At 41.6% G+C, this 25,925-nt stretch overlaps 1 protein-coding gene across 3 annotated transcripts; it reads right to left on the bottom strand.

The window, feature by feature from the left end:
* Positions 1 to 1,315: 1,315 nt before the first annotated feature.
* On the bottom strand, positions 1,316 to 25,258 carry PLA2G12B (phospholipase A2 group XIIB). Of its 3 annotated transcripts, none has more exons than XM_066349753.1 (4): positions 24,902 to 25,258; positions 10,136 to 10,212; positions 6,031 to 6,196; positions 1,316 to 1,870 (listed from the first exon to the last, which is right to left on the bottom strand). In XM_066349753.1, exons 1-4 carry the CDS (start codon positions 25,110 to 25,112, stop codon positions 1,749 to 1,751), a joined length of 576 nt encoding a protein of 191 aa, XP_066205850.1. In that variant the 5' UTR covers positions 25,113 to 25,258; the 3' UTR covers positions 1,316 to 1,748. The 3 variants fall into 3 exon arrangements, with proteins under 3 accessions (XP_066205850.1, XP_066205848.1, XP_066205847.1); XM_066349751.1 differs by having other exon boundaries at positions 1,316 to 1,867; positions 10,124 to 10,212; XM_066349750.1 differs by having other exon boundaries at positions 10,124 to 10,212.
* Between the last annotated feature and the right edge of the window lie 667 nt (positions 25,259 to 25,925).

Below are 25,925 nucleotides of genomic sequence, written 5' to 3' on the forward strand. Positions count from 1 at the left end.
ATAGCATAAACCACAGAGATAAATTTTATCTATGGTTAAATCCAATTTCTTAATATGCCAATTAATTTTATGGGCTTACATAAGATCAGAAAACAGGCCTAACCAGGCAGTGGCACAGTGGATAGAGCTTTGGACTGGAACTCAGAGGAGCCAGGTTCGAAACCCCAAGGTCGCTGGCTTGAGCAAGGTGTCACTCGCTCTGCAGTAGCTCCCTGGTCAAGGCACATATGAAAAAGCAATCAATGAACAATGAAGGTGCCGCAGTGAAGAACTGATGCTTCTCATCTCTCTCCCTTCCTGTCTGTCTTTCCCTATCAGTCTGTCTATCACACACACACACACACAAAAAATCAGAAAACAGGTTTTCTTTTCAGAAATGGCTACAGTCAACAATTCTTAATGGAACTAGTGAAATTTAAAAAAGAAAAGGAAAGGAGAAAATAATCTAGATCAGGGGTTTACCATATTTTTCTGTAAGGGTCAAAGGGTGAATATCTTAGGCTTGTCGGGGCCACACAGTCTTTGTCACAACCATTCCACTCTGCTCTGGGAGCACGGGAGCAGTCGTGAACATGTGTGGGCATGGTGGTGTTCCAATAAAACTTTATAAAAACAGGCGTTGGGCCTGATCCAGTCCATAGGTTTTTATTTGCCAGTCCCTGACCTTATTAGCCTTCAGTCCTCACAGAGCCTCAAAATCACTTTTATAAAGTATCAGTACAGGCCGACCTCAGAGATGTTCCCAGTTTGGTTCTAGACCACAACAGTAAAATGCGTATCTCAATAAAGCGAGTCATAATCTTTTTTTCTGGTGGAAAGTCTTGCTTTCAGTTTGTAAAACACGCATCTATGAGGCGCAATTAAACGTGTTGCCTATCTGTGGATCCCACCCCCAAAGGGTCTTGGTTTCTGAGCTCCTCAGGGGATTCTAAGCTGCATCACGGCTGAGAAGCGTTATTTCGGGAATGGCCATTTGTCTCTTGCTCCCCTCAGATTTCAGGGACTTTTCCAAGTTATCTTCAGTGGCAGTTTTTACCATGTGATTCTCAGATCATAACATGACATGAAGACCAGCTAGTACTTGGGGTTATCAACAGGAATAGTTCACTGAAGGGAAAAAAGTCAAACCTCAAAGACCAGAACTCCATCTGCCTCCACCTCCCCGGGCTTTAATCAGGTGAGTATCTGACCCCGGTTCTTACCTCTTCAGCACCAGTGGGAAGACCTGTTATCACTGATGGGACTTACCGGGTTGGGGGCTGTTTTCTTCTAAGTGAAATGCAAGTGTATTGTGATAACGGAATTCATTCATTCAAATTTTCTAAAAAGTGTACTTTATTATATGTGAGATACTTACTGGCAACTGAAACACGGACCGGAGGAAAGTCATTGCCTCCCAGATGGTTGGGCTCTCCAAAATTTCACTTATGAGTATAATTGTTAAGTCCAGGAATCCTAGTACGTAGTCTTTATTTTAGCTTTTAAACTAAGAACTGAATTTCCAGGCAAAGTGTCTTGATTGGGGACACCAGGGTTGAAGTGATGAGTAGCCTTCAGATTACTCCATGCCCTTTTGCCCCAATTCTCCTCAAAGATGGGACTCACTTTTCAGCTGTAGAATATTTCCTTTCTCCTGCTTTGTGGTGTCCAGACTTTTGGAAGAGACGATGAGACACATCTGCCACACTACCGTCTCTAAGACTGATGGCTGTGATGCCACTCAAAACCAAAAAGCAATCACCTCTTCCTTATAACTCTTCTGTCTCCTCTTCTGCGCAGATGCAGGATGCCCGTTGACTATTCATAAAGGGTCGGCAGCCCAAGGTCCATACAGTATTAAACACAGTATCAACCAGGGAATCACATGCTACTTGAAAAAGATGTAGAAAAATACAAAGGTTAGTATATAGAATTACCCCCTCCAAGTAGTATAAGTAATTTTAAAGAGTCAATGTATTTCCAAGATTGACATGATACCCAGAAGAAAATGGAGGCAATGATCCAAATACAGAATTCAAAGGAAAAGCATACATTTAAAAGAAGGTTTTCAGAGAAGCTTCCATCCAATCTAGTCAACCAGAACACACATTGGGATGTCCTCCTTTTTTATTTTTTTAAGAGAGGAAGGGAGAGAAAAACAGGAACATTGAGCTGCTCCTGTATGTACCCTGACCAGGGAATTGAACTGGCAACCTCCGTGTTCCAGGATGACCCTCCAACCAACTGAACTATCCAGCCAGAACTTAATTTTTATTGATTTTTTTAGAGAGACAGAGGAAGGGAGAGAGAGGGGAGGAGAAAGGATGCATTCATTTGTTGTTCCACCCAATCGTGCATTCTTTGGTTGCTTCCCATGTGTGTCCTGACCAGATATGGAACCCGCAACCTTGTTGTTTTGGGACAACACTCTTAACCAACTGAGCTAACTGGCCAGGGCACCCTCCATTTATGGGCCTCCAGGTGAAAACCATGTTAGCAATGAGGCTCTTCCATAGCACTATGCTCATTCCATGGAAAACTTACCATTTTTGCAGAATACTCGCTCAGATAACATTACTATATTTCCTATAGTTTTCACTGTTCAAGTGTGGGATGAATAATCATTTACTCATTGAAAAAACAGGTATGCCTGTTGGATGTGTTGGTCAGCCACTCTGTAAGGCATCAGAGGAACAAAAGGGATCCTAACTCAAGGAGATTGCAGTTTGGACAAAGAGGATGAAAGGATAGACAGGTAAACAAATGGAAGTTACACCAAGGCAGTCTGAGAGTGCACAGTAAGAGTCTCTATCCCTTTGGGGGTAAGGATTATTATGGAAGGCATCTCAGAACACTTCTATTAGAATTTTGATAGGGGTTTCATTAAATCTGTAGATTTCTTTGGGTAGTATGGACATTTTCTTTCAACTGATTATTATTATTATTATTTTGAAGTTAAATTTAATGGTATGACATTGATCAATAAGAGTATGTAGGTTTCAGGTGAACATCTCGATAGCATTTGAATTGTTGTTTGTATTGTGTGCTCATCACCAAAATTCACATCATTTTCTATCACTGTATACCTGTTTCTCTTCTCTCCGTCCTCTGACCCCTCTCCCAGGTCACCATTTCACTTTTTTTTTAAGTGAGAGGAAGGGAGATAGTGAGACAGACTCTCACATGTGCCCTGACCATGATCCACCTGGCAACCCCCATCTGGGGCCAAGGCTCCAATCAACCAAGCTATTTTTAGTGCCTGAGGCTGATATGCTCAGACCAATCAAGCTATTCTCAGTGCCTGGGGCCAATGCTCAAACCAATCAAGCCACTGGATGCAGGAGAGGAAGAGGAGAGAAGGGGGAGAGGGAAGGGGAGAGAAGCAGATAGGTGCTTCTCTTGAGTGCCCTGACCAGGAATTGAACCCAGGATGTCAATATGCCAGGCCAACACTCTGTCCACTTAACCACCAGCCAGGGCCACCATCTCACTATTTTCTATGTCCATGAGTCTCAGTTTTATATCCCACCTATGTGTGAAATCATATAGTTCTTAGAGTTTTCTGATTTACTTATTTTTATTTCACTTAGTATAATGTTCTCAAGTTCCATCCATGTTGTCATAAATGGCAATATGTCATCATTTCTTATGACTGAGTAGTATTCCATTATATATATGTACCACATCTTCTTTGTGTGTGTGTGTATGTGTGTGTGTGTGAGAGAGAGAGAGAGACAGAGACAGAAACAAAGAGAGTGAGAAAGGGACAGATTGGGACAGACAGGAAGGGAGAGAAATGGGAAGTATCAATTCTTTGTTGTGGCTCCTTAGTTGTTCATTGATTGCTTTCTCATGTGTGCCTTGATGGAGGGGGAAGGCTATAGCAGAGCAAGTAACCCTTTGTTTAAGCCAGCTACCTTGGGCTTCAAGCCAGTGACTTTTGGACTCAAGCTAGCGCGACCATGGGGTCATGTCTATGATTGCACACTTAAACCAGCAACCCTGCGCTCAAGCTGGTGAGCCCACGTTCAAGCCTGATGAGCCCATGCTCAAGCCAACGACCTTGCAGTTTCGAACCTGGGTCCTCTGTGTCCTAGTTCGATGCTCTATCCACTGAGCCACCCCTGGTCAGGCTGTACCACATCTTCTTTATTCAATCCTCCATCAAAGACACTTTGGTCGTTTCTATGTCTTGGCCACTGTGAACAATGCTGTGATGAACATGGGGTCCATGTGTCTGCATACCAATGTTTTCAAGTTTTTTGGGGTAGATACCCAGTAAAAGAATTGCTGGGTCATATAATAATTTTATTCTTAATATTTTAACATAATAGAATGGTCATTTTTAACAATATTAATTCTTCCAATTCATAAATAGGGACTATCTTTTCATTTATTTGTGTCTTCTTTAATTTCTTTTATCAATGTCTTACACTTTCAGTGTATAGGTCCTTCACCTCATTGGTTAAATCTATTTCTAGGTATTTTATTATTTTTGATACAATTGCAAATGGGATTTTTAATACAATTATCTTTCTTATTGTTTGTTTTAGTATATAGAAATGCAACAGATTTTGTATATTGATTTTGTATCCTGCAACTTTACTAAATTTGTTTGTTAGTTCTAACAGTTTTTCAGGGGAGTCTTTATGGTTTTCTATATATAAAATCATGTCACCTGCAAAGAGTGACAGCTTTATATCTTCTACTCCAAGTTGGATGACTTTTATTTCTTTTTCTTACCTAAATTGTTCTGGCTAGCACTTCCAATACTATGTTGAATAGAAGTGATGAGAGTGGGTATCCTTGTCTTGTTCCTGACTAGAGGAAAAGCTTTCAGCTTTTCCCTATTGATATAGCTGTTTCAACCACAATGACAACATAATGAATGATCAGAGTGCTCCATGCAGAAGGAACTGCAGAAACAAAAATATATGGCAGGATTGGGAAGGCAGGATTCAGGAGAGAAATCAGAAATAAGCAAGTTGATGCTGAAGAGCTAGGCTAGAGGTGAACAAACGTTTGTCTTACTAAGGAGTTTAGATTTAACCCTAGGAAGAAGATGACCAGATTTGTGTGGTATAAAAATATGTCTGATCCTTATGGGGAGAATAAATCTGATGGAACCCAGAGATTCAGTTAATTTTCAGTAACCAGGCAAGTTACCAACGAGGTATTTGGGAGAAAGAATCAACAGGACATTTCTTGAAGGAAGTAGCTTGACCTGACCTTAGAATAGCAACAAGCACTTTCTCACCCTCTGCACGGACAGGTAGAGTAATACTCCCTTTTACAGGGCCTAATTAATTATCTGTATTTTCAGGCCCTTACAGATTTACTTTACAACTATACTCTACACATGGATCTTTGAACAAGATCCAACATTTTTCCTTCTGACCTTCCTTGTGGCATGAGGTCAGCTCTTTATAAGCCTAACTTTCAAATATCGCTATCTAAAAATATATAATGCTAATACTGGATGTAATGTTCTGGCTTCAGAAACTAAGAAATTAAAACTTTTCCTAAGGTGAATTAGAAAAAGAAATGATAGAATCAGTGCTAGAATTGGATAGCTAAGCAGCTGCTTAAAAATATCCTCGAGTATATGTAGATCTTTATATACAAAAGATAGGTTTTTAAAAATTCTTTCCCTGACCAAGAACAAACTAAAAAAAATAGGGTATTGACCAAATTAAGAGGTCCCATACAGAATAATTCCTTATATGGAAAATTATTTAACAGTGGAATGGATAACTAAAGCCAACTGGACAACTTTTTCTCCAGTCTTAAAGGATAAAATTTTATATCTCTGGGAAGGCTTTGGTGTGGCCTGTCCATCAGGAGTGGCGCCAGCAGCTCTGGGCAGGACAGCAAATACTTCAACGAACGAGTGCCCAGCATCTCGCTTCAGCCTGCCATGCATTATCCAGTGTTCCATAAAGTTCCGCGAGCTTTAATGGCCTCTTTGAGTAAAGGGACTGTGTCTACCTTTCTGTGTGAAAACAGGAACAAAACTCCTGCTCAAAGGTAAGAAGCCCTTCAGATAGCTACCTTCCACATTGGAGACAAAGCCCAGACTTCGCTTGAGGTCAGAGCAGATAGAGTGGAGGCACCACCGGAATTTTGCATCACAACGATACTTGTTGGCACCGCAAGTGTCATAACAGACGTCCAGCTGGTTGCAGCACTTGGTCATCGCTGGAATGCCCAAGTCCATCTGGGAAAAAGAGAAGGAAGAAAATGCCACGTTTAGACCAAGGACCTTAGGCAACCTTGCCCATGTACTTAAGGAGCCAGTTCTCAAATTTCTGCCACATACTCAGATCAATTGAGAAACACCAGCTGACTTGAGAGAATATGTCAGGTTGATAGTCACAGGATGCTAAGTTACAACACAATTAATAACTCTGAGTGGCTCATTTTTTTCTCTTGGATTTTAGTAATTTTCAAGTTCACAAGCCACTATGATGATGAAAATAGAAATCAGAATGTTAGTCTAGAGAGCAGAGCTTCAAGACTTCCCACTTCAGCTAAAACTTACGTGAGATTTTCTTTGAGCAAAGGATCCCAAAGCTCAGAATTATGAAGAATAAAGCCTTAGATGATCAAGAGGTCACCAGCATTTATCAGAGATGCATCTCACACAGCACGTTTTAATGGTGTGTGTGTGTGTGCGTGTATATGTGGGGGAGCAGAGTCAGATATAGGACATGTGTTCAGAGTTCCTGAACATGAGGAGCAAATGGTCAGACAGCAAGATCTAACGCACACCTTGACACACACACATGCATTTATTAAGCATCCTGTACACAACTGTAAATATTATGGCACAAACTGAGTAAGTTCATAGAATGCCATATGGAAAGTTATCTAACAGAAATTGTTTACAGTCTTATGAAAGAAGATGAAGAGAGGATTAACAGAAATAAAACTTAAGAATATAGCAGGTAGCCCTGGCCGGTTGGTTCAGTGGTAGAGCGTCGGCCTGGTGTGCGGAAGTCCCGGGTTTGAATCCTGGTCAGGGCACACGGAGAAGTGCCCATCTTCTTCTCCACCCCTCCCCCTCTCCTTCCTCTCTGTCTCTCTCTTCCCCTCCCACAGCAAGGCTCCATTGGAGCAAAGTTTGCCCGGGCGCTGAGGATGGCTCACCATCAGGTGGATCCCGGTCGGGCGCATGCGGGAATCTGTCTGACTGCCTCCCTGTTTCCAATTTAAGAAAAATACAAAAAAAAGAAAAAAGAATATAGCAGGTAAAAAAAGGAAATAGTGAGCAAATCATTTGTGAACAGGTCAATTAGTTTGTAAGTATTTCAAGTCTTAGCAGGAAAATACAATGTATAAATATTTTCATTATGGAGAAGGATAAGTTGATGGGTGACCTTGACTTCCAAAGTGACTAGTTAGATTGATAAATAATCTCGAGCAAGGAAGGGACATGTATAAAGAGTGGTCAAAGAGGGTAATTGGTCCTGACCTGTGGTGGCGCAGTGGATAAAGTGTCGACCTGGAAATACTGAGGTCGCCGGTTCGAAACCCTGGGCTTGCCTGGTCAAGGCATATATGGGAGTTGATGCTTCCAGCTCCTCCCCCTTCTCTCTCTCTCTCTATCTCTCTCTCTCTCTCTCCCCCTCTCTGTCTCTCTCCCTCTCCCTCTCTCTGTCCTCTCTAAAAATAAATAAATAAAATAAAATAATAATTAAAAAAAAAGAGAGGGTAATTGATCTATGGTACAAAATGGATGGGAACAGGGTGGGTCTAGGTATAGACAGAGCATCGTAGAATCTTTTGCAGTTTTTCTGATAATATAAAAGTGGACTTGATATAATCCGTGAAAATCTGCTTTCAGGGCATGGGTGGGGATTGATTATTCACTGTTATAGGTCCTTTCCCCTTGGGTCTCCTTAAGTGTTCTCTTGTTCAAACTTATTACAAGGCTACTTAAAGCAGAATATGGAGTTTGACCATTTAAAATGCCCTTTTGTGCAACATTAAGAGTCAATCTAGCCTGACCTCTGGTGGCGCAGTGGGATAAAGTGTCAACCTGGAACACTGAGGTCTCTGGTTCAAAACCCTGGTCAAGGCACATATGGGAGTAGATGCTTCCTGCTCCTCCCACCTTCTCTCTCTTTCTCTATCTCTCTCTCTCTCCTCGCTAAAAATTGAATAAATAAAGTCTTTAAAAATAAAAGAGTCAATCTAGGTCATTATTAGACTAGGGAAAGGCCTGGACTCTGCACTCTGGGTAAACTACTTTGCTTGTTCCTTACCCCTAAAACTTAAAATAGGTCACAACAGAGGTAACTGAGAATTGGCTGAGTACAGTGGCTATCATTCAATTCAACTATAATAAACTGGAAATTCTTGACCTAGTTCTTAATGATATTTGTATCAGCAAAAAAATGACTACTTCAAAAATATAGTGCATACCACTTCCATAGCCACTATATTGATATCAAGTAAAATATATTGGGCAAAAATAGGTGGTTTTGCTAACATAAATATATATTTGAAAGGACTGTCTTTCTTCTGTGTCCATACAGTACTGATTGGTGTGGACAAGGCTGAGTGTACAGTGGTGCAGGTTGTTCAATGCACAGGAGGGTCATATCTAAGGGGGCACTTTCCCGTAAGACATCATAGAGTTATATATTTATTATGAAAAATGTTGCCCTGGCCAGTTGGCTCAGGGTATAGAGCGTTGGCCCAGCATGAAGACGTCCCAGGCTTGATCCCTGATCAGGGCACACATGAGAAGTGACCATCGGCTTCTTCCACCTTCATCTCCCCCTTTTCAAACCCCTCAGTTGGTCTGAGTGTCAGCCCTGGGCTCTAAGGATAGCTTGGTTAATTTAAGCATAGGCTCCAGATGGGGGTTCTCAGGTGGATCCCAGTTGGGGTGCATGTGGGAGTCTGTCTCTCTATCCTCCACTCACAGAAAGAAGAAAGAAAGAAAGAAAGAAAGAAAGAAAGAAAGAAAGAAAGAAAGAAAGAAAGAAAGAAAGAAAGAAAGAAAGAAAGAAAAAAAGAAAGGAGGGAGGGAGGGAGGGAGGGAGGGAGGGAGGGAGGGAGGGAGGGAAGGGAGGGAGGGAAGGAAGGGAAGGAGGGAGGAAGGAAGGAAGGAGAGAGAGAGATGAAAGAAAGAAAGAAAGAAAGAAAGAAAGAAAGAAAGAAAGAAAGAAAGAAAGAAAGAAAGAAAGAAAGAAAGAAAGAAAGAAAGAAAGAAAAAGAAAGAGAGAGAGAGAAAGAGAGAGAAAGATGTCTAGCCAATAGCAGTCAAATTTCCTTTTCTCTACACAATCATTATATTAAGAGAAATTTCTAACCAATGTAAGAAAACCATCTTGAGGAAAGGGGACCATTTCCATTTGGCATAAAAATGCCACACGGGTGAGCAGGATTTTAGAAGAATAAACATTATGCTGCTTAGAAAATTATTACAAAGTAAAATCTTTTTAATCATCAGAGACTTGAAGTTGAGCCTGATTAAGATACAAGTCAAAATCACAGTTTAGCCATGAAAGCCCTCTACCTACATTTTACATAAAGCCTCTTTTCTAAAGAAGTCTTACAAGAAATTAATTTATTACTTGTTTGTAGGGGAGGCTGACAGTTTGAGGAATAGTCTATAGTGTGATGATAGATGTTTAGCCAGTGGTTGGATGTGTGGGTGGAGGGGGTTTGGGGGAGGGGTTGAAGATTTCTATGATGTTACTACTTCAAGCAGAGCTGCTTTGACACTAGGGCATGAGAGACATGAGAAGTCCTGATGATACTGTAGCAATGAGCTCTCACTGGTCAGTACCATCAGCTCCAGCACAGCACTTGAAAAGCTCTCTAATTTAAATAAGTCAGACTTCTCAGATCTACTTCATATTTAGTTTTGTTTGATCTCCTAAAGCTTGGCGATGTTTGCAATGGTGATTTCAAAGTTCACTGTACAAGGGCTTATCTGAGGGACAACAGCCTCTGAGAGAAGATCGGATACTTCTTTTAAAAGTTCTCTCCCTTCCTCTGTATCCAACTTAAAATACTTAATCATATTGTTCAACTGTATTCTATCAGTGATCACTTCCATCCATGGTAACTCTTGAATGCCTCTTAGTTAAAACCAATGAACTAAGAAAATAATGGTTGTGGTACATACACTTTCTGGTACCTTGAGACCCAGGAAGTAGGAGCTGCAGCCATTGGGCTCCTGAGGTTTGTAGCCAGGTCTGGGCATTGGTGCCTTTCCTAGCAGAGAAAGAAAGAAAAGAAGCAGGAAGAAATATTTAGATATTAGGCATTTGGAAATATTTATGAAGTAAAAATTATCTAAGAGTGTATCAAATTTTTCCTTTAACTCTTTGAGTAGTGAGTTTTTTTCATGCTTGCTGACCCCTGGAAGTGAGTTTTTTTCAAAAAATGAAATTAGTTCTAGTTACAGTTTTATTAATTTAAAATCATGTTTGTTTGATAACCAATTTATGGAAACAAAAAGAACATACATTTGCCTTTTTTTTTTTAAATGTTGCCTTACACATTTTTAAAATAAAAATTTTTGTACGATCGTATTCTGGATGGTGAGGAGGCATGAGGACATACATGAACGTTCATACTACTCAAAGGGTTCAAAGTTATTGTTCCTCAGGAGATATTCACATCCAAATTAGGTAGGGATGATGGTAATGCTGATGATGATCTCAGAAAAGAGTAAAAAACCTTGGCCCTGGCTGGTTGGCTCAGCGGTAGAACATCAGCCTGGCATGTGGAAGTCCCAGGTTTGATTTCCAGCCAAGGCACACAGAAGCGCCCATCTGCTTCTCTACCCTTCCCCCTCTTCTTTCTCTCTATCTTTCTCTTCCCCTCCCACAGCCAAGGCTCCATTGGAGCAAAGTTGGCCCAGGTGCTGAGGATGGCTCCATGGCCTCTGCCTCAGGTGCTAGAATGGCTCTGGCCTCTCAATGGAGCAACGCCCCAGATGGGCACAGCATTGCCTCCTGGTGGGCATGCTGGGTGGATCCCAATCGGGCACATGTGGAAGTTTGTCTGACTGCCTCCCCAATTCTAACTTCGGAAAAGTAAAAAAGAATTTTTAAAAGAGTAAAAACTTTTAGACAAGTTTGGCATTTTTCTCCTAATCTCGAGTTTTATGAGCATTTATTTACTAACAATTTCTTAAGTGCATGACCTTGAAGATAAGGTCTATGGAAAAACAAACTAAAATTTAAGGTTTCTTACTCCTCTGTCCACTGTATGACCACACTCCTTGCACAGAAAAAGAAAACCACACCTGATTATTCACGTCAGCAATTAGAATTATAATAGTAGTGTAAAATTTTTTTCCAGAATAACTTGGATAGAACTTTTCACAAAATTCCATAAATATAGACAAACCATTATTGACCAAAGGACAAAGAAAATACCCCCATTTTAGGCATTTCTATCATAGAACTAAGCAGAAACTATCTGAAATGCTTTGAATGTCTTGATTTCTCCCCTACATAGTTTTTGAGTTATAATCTTGCAAATACATAGAAAGAAACTTTGTCAGTTGTATCAGTGGTAGTCATCATGAAGATAACCCTGACCTGAGATGACTTCACGACGGTCATCTCCAACGAGTATTTTTTCTATTACCCAGAAAAGGAAAATGAGGCTGGGAGGTTGCGTGGCTTTCCTGTCGTTTAGTAAGTGGAGGAAGCAGGGTGTAAATCCAGACTTCTTGTTTGTCTCCCACACCATGTTGTTTCTCTGCATTCCTTTGCCTCTTTTTAGGAAATGCAAGACATATGTAAGACTGAGGAAATAAGCTAAGAATTAACCCTTGGAGTGAGGCACATGGCATTTCTATTTTCTTTTTTTCTTTGACCTCCTATCAGATATTTTAATTATTATTTTTATTATGAAATTTCAAAACTGAAGAAAAGTCAGAGGAATTAACACCCATGAATCTACTACACAAACATAGTAAAGGTTAGCAACACCAAAATTTCCATAAGTATTTTTTCTGTTTAATTAAATGTTATAAAAATGGGCACAAGAAATGAATAGACACTTCTCCAAAGAGGACATACAGATGGCCAATAGACAAATGAAAAAATGTTCAACATCACTAATCATTAGAGAAATGCAAATTAAAACCACAATGAGATACTACCTCACACCAGTCAGAATGGCGCTCATTGACAAAACAACACACGATAGGTGCTGGCGAGGATGTGGAGAAAAGGGAACCCTCCTGCACTGCTGGTGGGAATGCAGGTTGGTGCAGCCACTGTGGAAAACAGTATGCAGATTCCTCAAAAAATTAGAAATGGAACTGCCCTTTGACCCAGCCATCCCACTTATAGGAATATATCCAAAGGACACCATAGCACCGACTGAAAAAAAGAAATGCACCCCCATGTTTATGGCAGCATTGTTCACAATAGCGAAGATCTGGAAACAGCCCAAGTGTCCATCAGTGGACAAGTGGGTTAAAAAGCAGTGGTACATATACACAATGGAATACTATGGGGCCATGAAAAAGAAGGAAATATTACTTTTTGCAACAATATGGAGGGACCTGGAAATTATTATGTTGAGTGAAATAAGCCAGGCAGAGAAAGGAAAATATCATGTGACCTCATTCATTTGAGGAATCCAAGGAATACTGAGAACTGAGGAACAGAATTGAGACAGAGGAGGGATCAAAGGGACCAGAGGAAAAGAGGAAAAGAGGACAGAGAGCAAGGGGGTGATAGGATGGGATAATCCTGAAGGGAAGGGGGAAGGGTACTGTAGGGAGGGGGGCAAGGGAGATGTTGAGGGGAATAGGGGGTGGGGGGATGCATTCAGGGTGACCCTAGAATCTATGTAAACACAATTAATTAAATTAAAAAAAAGAAAAATAAGTAATTAAATGTTATAAGTACAGTTGAAGCCCCTTTGCACTCCATTTTTGTTTTAATTTTTAAATACTAGGTCTATGCTTTAGAGCCCTCCTTATTATTCCTCAAAATTGTCTTGATTATTCTTGGACCTTCACTCCTACATAGGAATTTTGAGGTCAACTTAATATATTCTATAAGAGATTGTCAGAATTTTGCTTGAACATACTTTGAATTTATAGATTAATTTGGAGACAACTGACTTCCTTAGAATATTCTATCTTCCCAAACATAAGTATAGTATAGCTTTCCACTTACTTAGTCTTCCTTCATGTCCTTCAATAGTGTTATAATTTTCTCCATATAGCTACTATAGCTCCTCCATACTGGATTATTCAGATGCTTACACAATACAGACTATCTCAAAAAACCCAGAATTAAGAATCATAAGGCCAGTGCAGTAAATCTGTACCTTTCTGGAACCCAAGCTACTTCCAGCTTTCTGCTCTGACAACCCTACAATGAAGCCCTGGCTCTCATGGTCCAAGATGGAGCTTCAGCTAACACAGTCATATTATAAGCAGCAGGATGGAAAAACGAAGTAGAAGGGTCACAGCCCCTCTCTCTTTAATAAACACTCCAGAATGTTCACACATCACTTTCTATTTCTTCTTTTGGCCAGACCTTAATCAAATGGCAACACCTAGTTGCAAAGGTGGGCAATGGAAATGAAGTTTTTATTCAATGGAGGCATCCATGGGTCCAGCAAAGTTAGGAGAAGAAGCTTATTTCTACTGGAAAGGGGAAATAAGGGGAAATTAGAGGAAAATAAGCAGTCGCTGCTACAGTTGGTTTGGGTATTTGTTGCTGTGGTACAACACATATATAAGATGGTAGTTCAAGATGCCTCCCAATGATGCCGTCTCTAATATCCACACCTTTGTAGATTGTCCCAGGGTTGTCTGTGTGACCAAAAGAATATGGCGGAAGTGAAGTATGCTGTTTCCAAGATTAGGTTATAAAAGATTACATTCTGGGTTGGGCTTGCATGCATGTGCTCTCTCATCCTCTCTCATCACTCATTCTGGGAAAAACCATGTTGCAAACAACCCCATGGAAGGTCCTTGTGGTAAAAACAACAACAACAACAACAAAAAAAACACTAAAGCCTCCTGTCAACAGCCATGTAAGTTTGGAAGGAGAGCTCTGGCTTCAGTCAACTCTACAGCGACTGCAGCCTCAGCTGGCAGCATGACTAGACCCTTATGAGACCCTCAGAGCCAGAACCACTCAGCAGAGCTGCTCTGAGATTCCTGCCTGTCAGAAACAGTGAGATATAATAAGAAGTGTGTTATTTTAAGCTGCTAAGTTTTGGGGTCACTTGTTACTCAACAATACATAACTATTCTGGTTGCCATTATGATTTAGATCTCTTTTTCATTACATTTTTTTCTATAACACCATTGAGATACAATTTATACATTATACATTCACTCATTTAATGTGTATAATCTGATGGGTTTTAGCATACTCACGGAGTTGTGTGACCATTACCACAATCTAATTTTAGAACATTTTTATCATCCCCAAAGAAACCCCACACTCACTCCTGTTGGCATTAGCTTTAGTTTTCCATGGGAGTGTTTCCAGATGGCTTCTCCCAGAGTGAGTGATGAGAGAAGATGAGAGAGAGAATGCGTGCAAGCCCAAGACAGAAGTTGCCATCTTCCACACCCTAGTCCTAGACAACCACTAGTAGACTTTCTGTCTCTTTAAATGTGCCTACTCTGGACATGCCACATAAATGAAATCATACAATATGTGGCATTTTGCACTTAGATTCTTTCACTTAGCATAATGTTTTCTAGGTTTATCCATGTTGTAGTGTGTACCAGTACTTCATATCTTTTATTGTCAGAAAATATGATAGGCATGTGGGTTATTTCTATTTTTTGACTACTATGAATAATACTGCTACAAACATTTGTAGGTTGGTTTTTATATGTAAAATATTTATATGTTTTCATGACTCCACAGGATTAAAGCTGCCTTGTCACATGACCTATTTAACATTTTGAGGGACCGCCAGACTTTTCCAAACTGGCAGCATCAGTTTACATTCCCACCAGCAGTGAATGAGGGTTCCCTTTCTCCACATCCTCTCCAGCAAGTGTTGTTACCTTTTCGATTATAGTCACCTACATGGGTGTGAAGTGGTATCTCATCGTAGTTTTGATTTGCAATTCTCTAATGACTAATTATGTTGAATATTTTCCACGTGCTTATTGGACACTCATATATTTTCTTTGGGAAAATGTCTACTTAAGTCTTTTGCCCATTTTAAAGTTGAGTTATCTTTTTTATTGATTTGTAAGAGTTCTTTATATATTCTGGATATATAAATGCCTTGTCAGATAAATCACTTGCAAATAGTTTCTCATTTTGTGTGGCTTGTCTTTTCACTTTCTTAATGGTATTCCTTGAAAAACAAGAGTTTTAATTTTGATGAAGTCTACTTTATCTGTTTCCTCTTTTACGGAGGTGATTCACATAACATAAAATTAACCATCTTAAGGTGGCATTCGGTACATTCATAATGTTGGGCAACCATAACCTCTCTCTAGTTCCCAAACATTATTATCATCCTCCAAAGGAAGCCCCATGCCCTTTAGCAGTCAGTCCCCTTTCTCCCCTCCTCCCAATTCCTGGCACCCACTAATCTGCCATTCGTTTCTAGAGATTTACTTATTCTGGGTATCTAAATAAATGGAATCACACAATGTGTAATGTATTATGACCACCGTCTTTCGGTTAATTTTTTCATGGTGTATCTGTGTTTTAGCAAGCTTGAGTACTTCATTCCTTTTTATTGTTGAATCCATCCTCAGGAAATACCATAGTGAGTTTATTCATCCATCATCAACGGACATTTTGGTTGTTTCCATCTTGTGGCTATCAGGAAAAGTGCTGCTGTTGAACATTTGTGCACATGTATTTGTTTAGATACCTATTTTCAATTCTTTTGGGTAGATATACTGAAGGAATGGGTCACACAGTAATTCTACGTTAAACTTTTGGACTACTATGAATAATGCTTCTACAAACACTTGCATGCTGGCTTTGTGTGGAAAATACGTTTGCATTTCTCCATACGATTAAAGCTGCAGTACTGTTTTCCTCAGTAGCTTTGTCATTACATTCCCACCTGCAGTGCACAAGGGTTCCTATTTCTTTACATCCTCACTGTTTCACTACACTGTATCTAGATGTGAACTGTATATCTTTATCCTTCTTGGAACAATCTTAAGATTCAAGTTTCTTTGATCTCTGGAGAAGTTACAGCCATTGTCTGAATATTTTATTTTCCTCATTCTCTCTGGTTTCTCCCTCTGGGCATCTTATTACTGAATGATGAACCTTTCAATCCTATGCTTCATGTATTGTAATCTCTCTTTCATATTTTCTATTTTTTTTTCTCTCTCTACTAAATTACCTTCATCGAATCTATTTTCCTTTCTCTCTAGGTTGACTTAACTGCTATTTAACTTATCCACTGAGCTGCAGTCATTTTCTTTCAATGACTATAATTTTCCTTTCTTAGAATTCTATTTAATTCTTTTATATCTGTGTATTTATTTTCTTTTATTAATTAATTTATTTTTATTCAGTGAGAGGAGGGGCAGCAGAGACAGATTCCCACATGTGCCCTGACCAGGATCCACCTGGCAAGCCCACTAGAGGGCAATGCTCTGCCCATCTGGGCCCCTTGCTCTGTTGCTCAGCAACAGAGACTTTTCTTTCTTTCTTTCTTTCTTTCTTTCTTTCTTTCTTTCTTTCTTTCTTTCTTTCTTTCTTTCTTTCTTTCTCTCTCTCTCTCTCTCTCTCTCTCTCTCTCTCTCTCTCTTTCTTTCTTTCTTTCTTTCTTTCTTTCTTTCTTTCTTTCTTTCTTTCTTTCTATGTTAGAGAGGAGAGACAGAGAGAGAGAGACAGAGGGGGAGGTACAGGAAGCATCAACTCCCATATGTGCCTTGACCAGGCAAGCCCAGGGTTTCAAACTGGCGACCTCAGTGATTCCAGGTCAACACTTTATTCCCTCTGCCACCATGTCAGGCCCAACCAAGCTCTTCTTAGTGCCTGAGGCAGAGACCATGGAGCCATCCTCAGCACCCAGGGCCAACTCCCTCCAATCAAGCCATGGATGCAGGAGGAGAAGAGAGAGAGAGAAGCAAGAGAGGGAGGGGTGGAGAAGTAGATGGGTGCTTCTCCTGTGTGCCCTGACTGGGAATTGAACCAGGGACTTCCACATGCTGGGCCCACACTGGGCCAATGCTCTACCACTGAGCCAACTGGCCAGGGCCTGAGTACTTATTTTCATTGAGTTCTTTTTATTATGTTTTCTATTCTTTTTTAAATTTCTTTAATAATTTCAAATATTCTTTTTCTATTATTTATATATATTATATTATTTTTATATATTAAATTACTTTATTCTCTCTAGCTCTTGGGATGCTAAGTCTTTCATTTTTTAATGTCTACTCACTCTCCCTCATGGTGGATTATTTTTTCACATGTTGTGAAATATTTTCGTAAGAGCTAATCTTCAGGAGTGCTCGTGTTTTATAATCATCCTGTGCCCTGGATCCATTACTACAGAGTAGTTCCTTAGTTGCTTGTGCTGTGGCTCTATGAGTCTCAAGATACTTCATGTTAATTTTTCAGGTTACTCTCCTGGGTATAGAATATGCTTGGAGTGAGTTTTTACTGAGTGTTCTTTATTTGTCCTTCAAGTCCTAGCCCTAGGCCCCTGGTCGGCAAACTGCAGCTTGCGAGCCACATGCAGCTCTTTGGCCCCTTGAGTGTGGCTCTTCCGCAAAATGCCACGTGCGGGAGCTACCTCGATAAGGAATGTACCTACCTATATAGTTTAAGTTTTAAAATTTTGGATCTCAAAAGAAATTTCAATCGTTGTACTGTTGATATTTGGCTCTGTTGACTAATGAGTTTGCCGACCACTGCTCTGGGTGAACGGAAAGCATCCTCACTAATTCCTTGGAATATTTGATTGAGGTTTTCTAATCTTTTTAAAACAGCTCCTCAGGCTCTAAGCTTTATGCAAACTGTCCAGGTACACCTGCTTGGGAAAGGCGGAAGTTACTTCTCCTCTCTTTGAGCATTAAACCCACTCCTCCACCCCTGGAGTCTACCTCTGTTCCAGACTGAAACCCCAAGGCTGTGGCGGCCGCAGCGGTTCAGCTCACCTCTTCGCCTTTGCATATTCTCTTTATTTCTGGACCTTGAATGTTTCCCCTTATTTCATTCTAGTTTGAGTGTGTGCTTTTTTAAATGTTTTATTTTCACTCAGTGTTTCTTATTTGTAATAGAGAGAGACTTGACTTGTTGACAGAGTCTGCAAGCCCACCAGTAATTCCTGCATTACTTATCAAGGTCTTGAGAAACAGAATTTACTGCTGACAACTCTACTAACCTGGGGTGTGTGTGTGTGTGTGTGTGTGTGTGTGTGTGTAGCACTGGGAATGGGCGGAAGTGGGTAAAATGCATTAAATAATATTTGTAATCAAGTTACAGTTTTGAAAACAGTCACACTGTGCCATATGAACACATGTGTATTTAATCTTAGAGATGAGATTGTGGTGATTTTTTTTTTTTTTTTAGTGAGAGGAGGGGAGGCAGAGAGACAGACTCCTGCATGTGCCTGGACCAGGTTCCGCCTCACAAGTCCACTAGAGAGCGATGCTCTGCCTATCTGGGGTCGTTGCTCCATTGTCCTACAATGAAGCCATTTTTTTTTTTAGTGCCTGAGATGGAGGCCACAGAGCCATCCTTGGTGCCGGAGGCCAACTCTCTCGAAAAAATCAAGCCATCACTGTGGGAGGGGAGAGAGAGAGTAAAAGAGAGGGAGGGAGACAGAGGGAGAGAGAGAGAGAGAGAGAGAGAGGAGAAGGAGGGGAGGGGTGAAAAGCAGATGGTTGCTTCTCCTGTGTGTCCTGACCAGGAATCGAACCTGGGACATCCACACACCAGGTCTACACTCTACCACTGAGCCAACCAGCCAGGGCCGGGATTATGGTGATTTTATTTTTTCTTTGGAATGTTCTTTTACAAATGTTCTGCACAGATTAGCTTTAAAGAAGTCAGGAAAAAATGTAATGAAGAAACAAATGTATAAATTTGATGGTAAAATGATCTTTTTAATAATTTTGCTGATAAAGGGCTTTTGCAGCAGACTCAGTGCAGATTCCTGGGTCACCCTCTATCTTTTTTGCACTTGAGAGCTTACAGAATATAAAACTCTGATCTCCCAGTTTTAAAGATAATGAGATGCCAACTGTAGACACTTTCTTTTTTTTTTTTTTTTTTTTTTAATTTATTTATTTTTTACAGAGACAGTGAGTGAGTCAGAGAGAGGGATAGACAGGGACAGACAGACAGGAATGGAGAGAGATGAGCAGCATCAATCATTTAGCTTTTCATTGCGCTTTGCAACACCTTAGTTGTTCATTGATTGCTTTCTCATATGTGCCTTGACCGCGGGCCTTCAGCAGACCGAGTAACCCCTTGCTTGAGCCAGCGACCTTGGGTCCAAGCTGGTGAGCTTTGCTCAAACCGGATGAGTCTGCACTCAAGCTGGCGACCTCGGGGTCTCGAACCTGGGTCCTTCCGCATCCCAGTCCGACGCTCTATCCACTGCGCCACCTTCTGGTCAGGCTGTAGACACTTTCTAACTGGCCTGCTATTGATGAAGGTTATTTGTGTGTGTGTGTTTAATATTATGATAGCTGCAGAAATTCTCTTTTAGGAATGAAGCTTGAAGTACAAGTTCAAAGAATAAAAGGTGCTGGTTTAAGTCCAGGTTGAAATAATATACCATATCCTCAAATTATAGTTTGAGTAGTTTTGGGTTGTGTTGAGTCTTTACAGTTGATATTTTGAGTCTAGGCATTAATAATGTACCAGTTGATTTTGTTTTCTGGTTTGGGCTGTTTATGGGCATGGGAGGCTGACAGGTTGACCCTATAGATAACAGGTTGGCAAAAATGGCCCAAGTCTAGTCCATAGCCTGTTTTGTAGTCTGCCAGCTAAAAATGGTTTTTATATATTTTTAATGGGTGGAGGGGGAGGACAAAGCAAGGATACTATTTTGTGACATGTGAAAACTATATGAAATTCAAATTTTAGTGTCCATAAAAAGGTTTTATTGGAACACAGCAACACTCAACTTATTACGTACTAGCAGGCTACTTTCCTAGAAAAAGAAATCGCTGAATATTCTTATAATCTTGATGGGAAGATGATTTTCTAAGCAAGACAAAAACTTCAGAAAACATAACTAAAAAGACTGACAGAATTGATCTTATGAAAATTAGAAACTTCTGAATAAACATGAAATACTTAAAAACACTTAGAAATGAGACTGATTTTGGAACGGAGAGTCCAACCTTTTTCTCTCTGTTTTGTCACTGAGAAGAACAGTAAAAACTTCCAGGGCTTTATTAGCTCGGTCAAGGGTTTGTCTTTCCTGGAGGGGGTGTCCACTCTCCCCACCCAGGTGGGTCCTGCAGGAGAAGCTCTGTGCTTCTCTCGGGTCTCCCAGGGAGCAGAGCACCGTGTCTGCCAGCGTACCCTGCTTACCTCCACAAGCGCTCAAATACAACCTATGTAACCCATCAAGGGGACAAAGCAGAACTGTGACAGTTTTATTGAAGCAATAAATTGCATTTTAGTTGCTAAAACAGATGAAGTTGCTGCGTGCGGTTAAATGACCAGCTTCCCCTAGTTTGCCTGGGACTGTCCCTGTTCAGTACCGAAAGCCCTGCACCCAGGAGCCCCAGGCCTTTCCTTCGTCCCCAACAAACTGGGACTGTCCCTGTTCAGTACCGAAAGCCCTGCACCCAGGAGCCCCAGGCCTTTCCTTCGTCCCCAACAAACTGGGACTGTCCCTGTTCAGTACTGAAAGCCCCGCACCCAGGAGCCCCAGGCCTTTCCTTCGTCCCCAGCAAACAGGACAGTTGGTCACCCCAGCATGAGAGCACTCTGCCTCTAAACCAGTAGCTGTTTTCTTTTTTCGGGCTTTGGGTCCCCCATGAATTCTTTCCCTGGAAAAATATACAAATTCACAGGTTCATGAAATTTTGCTCTAAGATTTCAAACAAATTTCTTTTAAAAAGTCTAATAAAAAAGGAAAAGGACTGATATTTAAAAATACCTTTTTTCCTTAAAACCAAACCCAAGAAGAAATTTGTCATGAGGCCCTTTATCAGAGTGGGACAGTGTGGACAGAATGTTCAGTCATGATTTCCAAGACACAGACATTCTGCTCCAGAGACCCTAACAGAAACCTTCATAAACACGCAGCACACTCATATCATTCGATGATTTCTTCCCAAAGCCCAAAGGGTGTTGTCCAGCCTCTGGGATTGTTGTGTTTTGGTTTTTAATGTTGAAAGAGAACTGGAAAAATCTGAATGCATAGCTAACTTGTTTACTAGCCTGTCTTTCTCATAACATTTATAAAATTCATTTGGTACCTGTCATGCACCATACATAGCGCAATACTTCATATATACTTTCTGTCATTCTTACAACAATCTTAAGATGTAGATATTATTAACATTATTTATACGGATGAGGAAACAAAGGTTGAGCGTTAGGTAACTTGCTCAAGGTCACCAGCAGTGAGATTCCCCACACCACTAGCCCTATTCAAACCCATGATTTTTCCACTAGTGGTATTTTTCCAAGTCTAGTTCAAGGACCACCCGTGCAGTTTCAGGGTCCTACCACAGACCCACCTAATCAGTATTCTGGGGTGGGCGAGGGAATCTTGTTCATATCAGTGCCGACTCCTTATTCTAGTTGCACTGTGTATGCTATTGATACACAGTCTCACCTTACACTACGTACAGCCTTTGGCCAGATTTTGTGTGTTGACAGGAAAGTGAATTGCTGTCAAAAGAAGTGTGAAAAGCAGTGTTGACACACTATTGCAGGCTACCAGGGCATAAACACACCTTTACCTGTCTGGGCAACCTACCGGCTGAAGTTCTCCAAGAATGACCTCATAAGCAATGCACCAAATTTTGGCTGCACTTTGTAATCACCTGGGAAACATTAAAAATAATCATGTTTACCTGACCAGGTGGTGGCGCAATGGATAGAGCGTCAGACTGGGATGCAGAGCACCCAGGTTGGAGACCCCGAGGTCGCCAGCTTGAACGCGGGCTCATCTGGTTTGAGCAAAGCTCACCAGCTTGGACCCAAGGTCGCTGGCTCGAGCAAGGGGTTACTCGGTCTGCTGAAGGCCCACAGTCAAGGCACATATGAGAAAGCAATCAATGAACAACTAAGGTGTCGCAACAAAAAACTAATGATTGATGCTTCTCATCTCTCTCCGTTCCTGTCTGTCTGTCCCTATCTATCTCTCTCTCTGACTCTCTGTCTCTGTAAAAAAAAATAAAAATCATATTTGGGTCCAGCCCATGGAGATTCTTATTTAATTGGGTTGAGGGGCAGGCATTTTTAAAGCACTTCCCCCCACCCGCAGGTGATTCTAAGTGCAGGGTGCAGGTAGAGAACCACTGCTTTGAGAACAGGTACCCCTTGTTTCATTAGTCTTCACTTAATTATGCTTCATAGATGTTGTGGTTTTTACAAATTTAATGCAGTGCCCTCCACCAACAAAAAGATAACAACTCACTAAATTGTGAAACTTGCTTCATTGAGAAAGGAACCTGCAATATCTCTGAGGTAGGCCTAGTAGTGGTAAGTACCGATAAAATAAATTTTTTTCTTATAGACTAATTGTTAAATTGTTCTTTTTGGCAAAAGATTGCAGCCTTTAAAGCATTTTTTTTTTCCCCCTCAAAGTGTAGTCCCTGGACCATAGCATCAGGATCACCTGGGAACTCTCAAAAATGCAAATTTTCTGGCTCCTCCCCAAACCAACCCAATCAGGAACAGGAGGGATAGGATAGGGGGCAGGATTTAAGGCCCAGGCAAGTTCAAGAACCACTGCTTTAAAGAGGGAAGAGGTGTATCGCAAAGTAAACGAAAATTCTCAGGCCCAGTTCAGTATTAGGTGTTAACTGTTCAAAAGAATGCTTGCTTCTCAGACAATTTGGGAAGATATTTTGCACCAGTTGGCCACCACATCCAGGTTCTCGTCTCCACTGGGCTCCGAAGGTAACAAGGCCTCACCCCATATTCCCTGTGTGTCTCTCAGGCCCCTCCTCGAACAGCTCTGATTTGCAGAGTGAGTGCAGTTATTTGCCTTCCTGAAATCTCTGTTGACTATTCCCATCCCCCACAGATAGCTGCAGACACCGACCCTGCCCAGGTAGAGGCTTGCAAGCAAACTCTGCTGGTCTTTAATGCTTCTTTGCTAGAGAAAGAAGAAGATGATTTAATTCTTTTCCTAAAAAAAAAAATTCCTGCTGTTATCTATTTGGTGAACCACAGACTGAAATTTTGTGTTGTCTCTAGGAGGGAAAGAGCACCTGTGTTGATATCTGAAGTGGGTCAGTCCCTTTCCTGCCCCATTGGTGCAGACTAGACAGACCAGTCCAGTAAGAAGACATCTCAGCGTTTGTCCAGTTCACCTTAACAAAGCCATGGCTCGGGGTTCAGGTGGGTCCTAGCATACACCAGGCTTTCTACCAGGTGGCATCTTCACAGAGAAAATGCAGCTTCCTTTTTTACCATGTCTGGGTGTGATTAAAATTCTATGTTGCAGGCCCTGGCCAGTTTGCTCAGTGGATAGAGCATCGGCTAGCATGCCTGGTCAGGGCACACATGAAAAGCAACCATCTGATTCTCTCCCCTTCCTCTGCCCCTTCTCTCTCTCTTCCCCTCTGACAGCTAGTGGCTTGACTGGTTCGAGTGTGGCCCCAGGCACTGAGGATAGCTCAGTTGATTCAAACATTGGCTCCAGACAGGGTTGCTGGATGGATCCCGGTCAGGGCTCATAAAGGAAGCTGTCTATCTCCTCTCCTCTCACTTAAAAAAAAAATCTGTGTTGCAAAACTTTTGATTCTGGAGCAATAGTTAACCATTGTCTTCTAATCAGTGTGGTCTTATAAGGAAGCCATTTCCCTCTTGAAGGTTAAAAGAGGGAGTGAGGGAGACTGATTGGGTGAATCTCTCTCCAAACTGAGTTCTAGCTGTTGAGTGTTTGGAGAAAACATTTCTCAAATGTTTTCCTGCTAGGCTAAACTGGCTCTATTTTTATCTCTGACCCCATGATGAAACATTTGATAAACTAAACCATAAAACCAATGCAATTTGAGGTTGTGTATGCTTTTGATACATTTTCATTTGCATTTGAAGTTACCCCCTGCCTCCCCACCGTGAGGTCCACAGTTTTCTGCCCCCACTACATGGACTTCATGGTAGTGAAGGAAGAGCTGGCCCCAGGCTCTCTTTCACGGGCAGGCGTGCTCCCTGGCTTTCTGGTATCCTCTTTACAACTGAGGCAAGGTAATGCTCCTACCCGCTCACAGTTCTACATCTGGCACCAGACCTGATGGAGAGCCCCAGGCCCCCTGAGAGCCTGATCCCAGGTGGGCAGGGACAGGTGGCATAAGGGCATAAGTGTTTTCTACCCACTGAACGCCTGTCATTGCCAACTGAGGCGAGTCGGTGAGCCGGTGCCCAGCAGAGACTGACACAGCTGGAAGGAAGGTGTGAACAGCACCAGGGGGAAATCCATTTCCCAAGCTTAGCACCAAGTTCTTAGGGAACAAGTCTTAGAAAGCTTCTTGGAGCTGGTTTGCCAGATGAAATACAGCAAGCTCAGTAAAATTTGTATTTCAGATAAACAACAAATAAGGTGTCAGTATAAATGTGTCCCAAATATTTTAAATATATTAACACATTATTTGTTGCTTATTTGAGATTCAGATTTCACTGGGTGTCTTATATTTTCATTTGCTGCATCTGGAGATCCTACCTAAAAGGCGATGACAACAAAAAGTTCATGACCGACTGTGACCCTGCCCGGCTATTCACAGGTCCACTGGGGATAGTTTTCACAGGAAGAGAAGCAGTGCACTCACCGTATCGGCACCTGTACTGACAGACTCCATTTTTCCCTCCCAGCAGCTCCAGAAAGGAATCAAAGTAGCTGTTGACAGATTCAAAGCTGCCCCGGATGTGCCGAAGGCCCCAGTCTGAATAGGACTCCTCTGTGTCAGGGCTGGGGTCGCTCTGTGCCAGGCCACCCCCCAGGCTGAGCCACAGAATCAAGGAGCTGGAGACCAGCTTCATCCTGTGGCCACGTAGGTCTGGCGGTCTCTCCTCAAACCCCAGACACAGTCCTGGGAAGTCCAGGTGCACAACCCGTGGGCCTGATGTCAGACAGGACCAGGAAAGGGACTGTCTGGAACACTCAATCTGTTCCCCAGAGGTGGACTTTAAACACGGCTGTGGAGGTTGGGATGAGATCAGAGCAATTAGAAAGGGCAAAGGTTAGGCGGTGGGAGGGATGGCCAGCGAAAGAGAACACCACAAAGGGATTCCACAGCCCTGGAGCAGGGAACTGTTGGCCAACTTCTGGGAGGCATGAGCAGGGAGCAATTGGAACTCTACCCTCCAACCGGCTTGTTAACCTATTGATCAGTTACAAGTTTGGCCCTTCGGAGTCAGGCTTTTAACACAGAATCTTGTCTCAAGATCCCAGCCCCACGCCTGAGCCAGTCACCTACATACAGTCTCTACGGAGATTCAGGAGTACCTATAGAAGATTCAGAAAAACCCCATTAACAGTGAGTTATAATGTCACCTATACCAGTAGTCAGGATATATAGTGTCAGAGAGAGTGTGCAGAGTGAGCGTTCAGATTTGGGACCAGGTGTTCAGACCCTGTCCTCTGATCAGGCAAAGCTCCTGATTGTAGCCAGCCTTGTGTTAGAGCTTCTCCGCCTCTTTGTTTACACTCAGTGTGTGTGATATCTACAGACTGTGATTGCCCAAGGACAGTACTGGGGGAACTCCGCTCTCCTAGTGTTTTTGTGTTGAGTAGCTTCAAAGTCAGGGGTAGTTAAAATTTTAAGCTTTAAGAGTGTTGACTGAAGCCTAGTG

This window comes from Saccopteryx leptura, chromosome 9, assembly GCF_036850995.1.
Source record: "Saccopteryx leptura isolate mSacLep1 chromosome 9, mSacLep1_pri_phased_curated, whole genome shotgun sequence".
Classification (NCBI taxonomy): Eukaryota; Metazoa; Chordata; class Mammalia; order Chiroptera; family Emballonuridae; genus Saccopteryx; species Saccopteryx leptura.

Bases quoted from the DNA above. Each gene is read 5' to 3' on its own strand.
- PLA2G12B (XM_066349750.1), bottom strand. From the start codon at position 25,112: ATGAAGCTGGTCTCCAGCTCCTTGATTCTGTGGCTCAGCCTGGGGGGT. The intron at 10,213-24,901 runs GTGAGTGCACTG...TTTCTCTGCTAG, and splicing joins TCAGTACAGGTGCCGATACG to GAAAGGCACCAATGCCCAGA. The intron at 6,197-10,123 runs GTATGTACCACA...TCTTTTTCCCAG, and splicing joins GTCTCAAGGTACCAGAAAGT to ATGGACTTGGGCATTCCAGC.